The sequence below is a fragment of the Triticum aestivum genome, chromosome 4A, assembly GCF_018294505.1.
Source record: "Triticum aestivum cultivar Chinese Spring chromosome 4A, IWGSC CS RefSeq v2.1, whole genome shotgun sequence".
NCBI classification, from domain to species: domain Eukaryota; kingdom Viridiplantae; phylum Streptophyta; class Magnoliopsida; order Poales; family Poaceae; genus Triticum; species Triticum aestivum.
The window spans coordinates 78,114,972-78,121,087 of record NC_057803.1 but is presented as its reverse complement, the minus strand read 5'-3'; the positions used below and the strand labels follow the sequence as shown (position 1 = coordinate 78,121,087).

General features: G+C 51.6%; 1 protein-coding gene across 1 annotated transcript; it reads left to right on the top strand.

Moving 5' to 3' along the window:
• The first annotated feature begins 1,272 nt into the window (after positions 1-1,272).
• LOC123085254 (probable receptor-like serine/threonine-protein kinase At4g34500) lies at positions 1,273-4,867 on the top strand. The gene is made up of 6 exons (XM_044506878.1): positions 1,273-1,928; positions 3,428-3,532; positions 3,612-3,734; positions 3,856-4,026; positions 4,106-4,445; positions 4,557-4,867. Exons 1-6 carry the CDS (start codon positions 1,384-1,386, stop codon positions 4,662-4,664), a joined length of 1,392 nt encoding a protein of 463 aa, XP_044362813.1. The 5' UTR covers positions 1,273-1,383; the 3' UTR covers positions 4,665-4,867.
• Positions 4,868-6,116: the final 1,249 nt, after the last annotated feature.

The window sequence follows — 6,116 nt, the reverse complement described above, 5'->3', positions numbered from 1 at the left end:
AAAATAAAGAGCTGCATGGAGCTCGGCCGCTGCATGCACTTCTCGGGTATGCGATGGCTGTCCTCCAAAACGCATGGGCACACCTCCCAGCTGTTCTGCACAAGCGCTTGGTTTCCAAGCCAAGCCAAACCAATTGTCTATCCGTTGGTCTCTTCACCTCGTCGCTTTCCCGGCAACGATACCTAGCCTACCAACCTACCTAAGAACCTCCTGATCGTTGCTGGTGAAACCTTAGTTAATCCACCAAAAAGATGTGCTTGCTTAACTTACTTGCTTGTCACTGTCAAAGCTTCCCGAGAAACACCCGTTAATTACACTGTGTACGTTCCCCTCAAAAAATAATTACAGTGTACTTTTTCTTTCTGAAAAATGGATCAGTTGGAGCCTTGGAGGACATGGTGTTCTTTTGATGATAATAGTAATAGGGCCCATATGCTCAGGGAAGGCCGTGAGCCCGTGACGCCTGAGAAAACGACTGTAGAGGCGAGCTCAAGCCCGTGTTGCCTCTTGCACGAAGCCACCGAAGGAGAGCTGAAATCAGCATGTATTCCGACTGTGTATTGTTTGTACGTGCATGATGAATACGAGCGGTCGTTTGCCGTAGAGATGTGTGAGTAGGTACATACAGAGTTTCTGTACATCTATAAATAGCCTCATGCTCAGAGAAATGGCCGCCCCCTGCGCAATCAAATGCCCGAATAGACCGAGGCACAGCATTCACGGGGCGTCGCCTGTAAGGTGGGCCCGGATCTAGGCGCTCCCCGGCCCCACCCAACGACCGTTTCACGTAGAGCACACCAAAACAAAGCTACACGCCTCCCCGTCCAACGGCAAAGCCCAACACCCCCGCCCTCCGTCCGTGGACCCGGACCAGCGGCTCACACCGTCATCGCCCCAAACAGCACTGCACTAATAAATCGCTCCAGATCGCGACTGCCCACGCAAATGCAGAGGTATCCGCAGTCGCGTTGCAGCAGTAAATCGCTCCAAATTGTTGCTGCCTGCACAAACGCGGAGATATCAGCTCACTGATCACACGCCTGGCAACCTGAAATGTGCTCTCGCATCACGCCGCATTGGGTCATTAGACGGTTGACACGTCCCCGATCAACTTAAATGGCTCGATCTCCAGAAATCAATGCGAAAGCAAGCAAACAAAAAACAGTAATGGGACGGGGTCCACGGTGCGCCGAGTCCACCAACGTCAGCGGGAGCGAAGAAAACCCATCATAACTCCATATAACGCAGGCGCACGCAGAGACACGCTCCACCGGCGCCCGCCTCCCTCCAACGCCACCACCACCACCACCCTCCACTACGTCGCCACCCTCCGTGTAGCCGGGCCTGGGCGGGCCCACCGACCGAGGCCCACCGCAGCGAGCGATGGACGCCGCCGGCCCGCCGCCCGCGGCCTCCGGCAGCGGCAGGTCCTTCCTCGGGCTGTCCACCGCCGCCGAGGCCGCGCTCGCGGGCGCCGCCGTCCTGCTCCTCGTCGTCGCGGCCGCGTCGATCGCCGCGTACCTGGCGCGCCGGCGCGGGGGCGGGCGCGGGGCCAAGCCGCAGTCCTCGCGCGTCGACCACGCGCTCTCCTCCGGCTCGCTCCTCCCGACCTCCACGCCCAAGCAGCAGAAGTACGCCGAGGTCGGGGCCGAGGTCGGCACCAGCTCCTCCGACGTGGCCAGCTCGTCCGCGGCGGCCAGCTCCCTGGAGTCGCCGGTGCGGAAGAAGCCGGAGAGGATCAGCGGGGGCGGGGCGGCGCCGGGGGTGGAGATGGGCTGGGGGAGGTGGTACGAGCTGGAGGAGCTGGAGGCGGCCACGGGCGGGTTCCGCGAGCCGAACGTGGTCGGCGAGGGAGGCTACGGCACGGTGTACCGCGGCGTGCTCGCCGGCGGCGAGGTGGTCGCCGTCAAGAACCTCTTCGATCACAAGTGAGCACTCTTTCTCCCCGCCACTGTTACCGCGTTGAATTGCAGTACTCTGTTCACTCTGCATCGTCCTACTAACATGGTAGAAACGTAAGCAGCACTTAATTTGTTGACCTCAAGATTAACAAATTAAACGGTGTCAAAACGAAAGTTAACTACAGGATAAGTAGATGTGCGGTAGCTCGGGTAAGTAAATGTGTGGATGGGTTAAAGCTCGCAGTACTGTACAACTATGTGGTCATGGATTTCGACTGTGCATGTACCTTTGGTGCTTTCCTGAACTAAATGCAAGCGTTGGGTAATTAGTCACGGTAAGCGCGGTTGTTGCAGTTCTCCTGTTGGCGTGGCTTCAAGATTGCTGCTCGTATACCTTGCCTGGTCATAGCAAAAGGGCAAAAATGAACTTGCATGCTTCTGTGAAGTTAAAGGCCCAATTTGTCCTTTTGCAGAGATGCTTTTGCTTCCACATCGTACATTTCTGCTCAATTCTGGCTTGGTCTCCATTAGTCCGTGCATATGTTGGTAATTAGTCACAGCAAGTGCGGTATTACTTGTGGCTTAAGATTGCCGTCATTTTAACCTTTATTAAGGGCAAAATAAACTTGTGGCAAGCATGTTTTTTGTTAATTGAAGTGCACAATCTCACCTTTGTTAAGATTATCGTTTATGCCGAGTTCGTCAGAATCTTGTGATGTCATTTGACTCAAGGGCCAAATAAAATGCAGGGCGTCTCACACCCTTTATAATATTATGTGTGTGTGTGATTATTGATAGGGTTGGTCTCCGTTGTGCTGTATACTCCTGTGAACCAAATTAATTGAACCCGTGTACTGTACTAGTTATACAGCACTATCGTTGCATTAAGTCAATGCTACAGAGAATGGCAACATTGCTTTTGTTTTCTTTGTGCCCCGGTTACACATGATTGAGATATGAGTAGGTGTAGGTGGCTCTTTTTGTGATGGCACGTACTAGTATGTATCCATCCATCTACATGGTTGGTTGAGATCTTGAGATTGTCCGTCCGTCGGCGGTCATATGCACCGATCTCATGGATGCCCTTACTTTCAAGAAAAGAGAAAGCAACAGAAAAGGTAAAGCGGTGACCGAACTTTCCTCCTTTTCTTCCTGATCCTACAAATATCCAATCAGAAATATAGTGGTAGTATGTGCCATCTTTGGAGTTGTTTTAACTTTGAAGTGAACCAAATGCACGCACATGGATCGCTGAGGATCGACACATGCGTTAGCAGCAGCCGTAAATATCCCTTCCTTCCTGCACACGGGTTCAGAAATCAGAATGTTTCCTGTTGAGGTTCCAACGAACAGCATCTTTCAGGTCGTTCAGAGATCCCACTCCATAAGTAATCTAGGAGTAGATGATTTGAAATGGGACAGTGAGGATTTGAAGAACATTTTGCGCACGTGATCAGAGATGTGGTATGGTCTTATTAACAAGCGGGATGTTGATCTGAATGTTGGATTGGTTTTGTAATTTGTAGGGGGCAGGCCGAGCAGGAGTTCAAGGTGGAGGTTGAAGCCATCGGCAGGGTGAGGCACAAGCACCTCGCCGGCCTCATCGGCTACTGCGCGGAAGGGCCTAAACGGTAAGCAGAAAGGCAGCTGAGCTGGACTGAGTAGCGTGTGGTAGCTAACGCCATCATCACATCGTGTGTGTGTTCACAGGATGCTCGTGTACGAGTTTGTTGAGAACGGCAACTTGGAGCAGTGGCTGCACGGGGACGTCGGCCCCGTCAGCCCGCTGACATGGGAGATCCGTCTCAAGATCGCCATCGGGACAGCCAAAGGGTTCGTTTCCGTTTCTGTTTAAAGCCCGCTCACACTAATCATATGGCTTATCTCGTCGCACATCGCGATCGAAGACACCCACTGATTCTGTTACCATCTTCTATTGTGAATTTTGTTGCAGTATCGCGTACTTGCACGAGGGGCTGGAGCCCAAGGTGGTGCACCGGGACATCAAGTCCAGCAACATCCTCCTGGACAAGAAATGGAACCCCAAGGTGTCTGACTTCGGCATGGCCAAGGTCCTCGGCTCCGGCTCCAGCTACGTGACGACCCGTGTGATGGGCACGTTCGGGTGCGTCCGGTTCAGTCCATCCCGCTCATATTTGCATCACTCGATTCTGAACATTTTATTTCTTTTGGGGTGGGTGCAGGTACGTGGCCCCGGAGTACGCGTCGACGGGGATGCTGAACGAGAGCAGCGACATCTACAGCTTCGGCGTGCTGCTGATGGAGCTCATCTCCGGGAGGAGCCCGGTGGACTACAACCGGCCGGCGGGGGAGGTGAACCTGGTGGAGTGGTTCAGGGGGATGGTGGGGAGCCGGCGCGTGGAGGACCTGGCGGACCCGCGCATCGTGCCGGCGCCGGCGCCCAGGGTGCTCAACCGGGTGCTGCTGGTGTGCCTCCGCTGCATCGACTCCGACGCGCACAAGCGGCCCAAGATGGGCCAGATCGTGCACATGCTCGAGGGCGACGAGTTCCCCTTCCGCACGGTACGCACGCACTCCATCACCCAACGGCAGCATGCATGCATCATACTCCTACATAGGCTTGACCAGAGGTGAATGAATCATTCGTTTTGGTTTTGGTTTTGGGCAATGCAGGAGCACCGATCGCCGCGGGCGGCTCACCGGCCGTCGACGAACGCGCGGACGTCGCTTCTGGCCGAGAAGGCCGGAGCCGACGACGCCGACAAATCCACGTGGAGATGAGGAGCGTGGAGCTGACTTTTTCTCCCCGGGGTGGTGTACATTTTTCGTTCATTCCTTTGGTTTGGTTTTATGGCGTTGGCAGGAGTATTGCATGATTAATACGAGCGTATGTTTTTATTTTTATCTTTTGTAGTAGTACCGTGGCGGACTAAGCTTGATGCTAATGATTATGGTGTATAAATAGAGAGACCATTAGTCTTTGACTTGGAGCCTAGTCACCTTTTTGCCACCCAACCAAACCCCTCATCGATTCTATGTGTCCGGGCTATTCGACACCCCATATGCAGCTCATATGTGGAGCGTATATGGGACATTCAGACACGTTCGTCACATCGGACAGATAGCGGGGGCCATGCCAAAACTCATCGACATGCGTCTCCTTCGGTTTAGGTGAGGACACATTAACCAATATCTCATAGCCTGTAATATGAAGTTATTCTTTCTTCACGGGTGGCAACTTAGCTTCAATCGTGCATGTGCTTTGTTTCTCCTCTTGTTTCTTCATTAGCTTTTCATGCTCATAAGGAGTGTGTGACTCCTTCAAAAAAGGTAATTGTTGTATTGGTTCACAATCATCTTCAATGGGTGTCTCGAATGCTTGCGTCTCGAAAGTCTCCACGACCTCTTTCTTGGGGTCTTCATCAGTATAACATTCCCACCTTTGATGACTCGTAGCGCAACGTCAGGGTCAAGATATACACTTTCACTCAATTTATCGGAACACGTAGTGGGGTCTTGGTGTAGGCAAGATGGAGAAGGTTTAACAATGTGGGAGGTAACATAGTCCATCCCAAACATTATGCGGCAGTTAAAGAACTAATATTGTACTCAAGTCTAAATTTTTGCATCATATCTGAAGATGAACTCTACATATCTCCGCATTACAAGATAAGAGTTTATTCTCGGTAGTACATATATAGAGGTGACTAATGATTTTATTTTCAGAGCATATGGAAGGACTACAAAGTAAAAACAAAAATTACATCCACACGTTTGACATTAGGTCCTATGTATCGAACAACAAAATTCGCTACATCTTTCTAAAAAAACTCTACCTCCTCAACAAAAGGGTCGGAAAAAGCACTTCCATGCAATTCCATCAATACACATTGAAGTGGTCCAGCAGTGACATCCATTGCCATGGGGCTGCAAGAACCGACAACCACACACATCACGGTAAGCATTTTTTAATAGAAAACCTTAGGCTTTGATCTATTAATTAAGCAGAAGAGAGTTTCCCGGTAAATTAAAGCAAAACTGGGCAAACACTGAAATTACAAGCCCAAAGGCTGGTTGTCCCATAATAGCTGTCAACCTGACTACCAATACAAATTCACACACCCCGCTGAGAAGAGAAAGATCAACGAGGCTGCCCATAAGCATCGTCTTCATCACCATTATCGTGTTTGATCCAGCGACTCCGACTTTGCCATAGATGATACATAATTTTGG

Bases quoted from the DNA above. Each gene is read 5' to 3' on its own strand.
- LOC123085254 (XM_044506878.1), top strand. From the start codon at position 1,384: ATGGACGCCGCCGGCCCGCCGCCCGCGGCCTCCGGCAGCGGCAGGTCC. The intron at 3,735-3,855 runs GTTCGTTTCCGT...ATTTTGTTGCAG, and splicing joins GCCATCGGGACAGCCAAAGG to TATCGCGTACTTGCACGAGG. The intron at 4,027-4,105 runs GTGCGTCCGGTT...GGGTGGGTGCAG, and splicing joins CGTGTGATGGGCACGTTCGG to GTACGTGGCCCCGGAGTACG.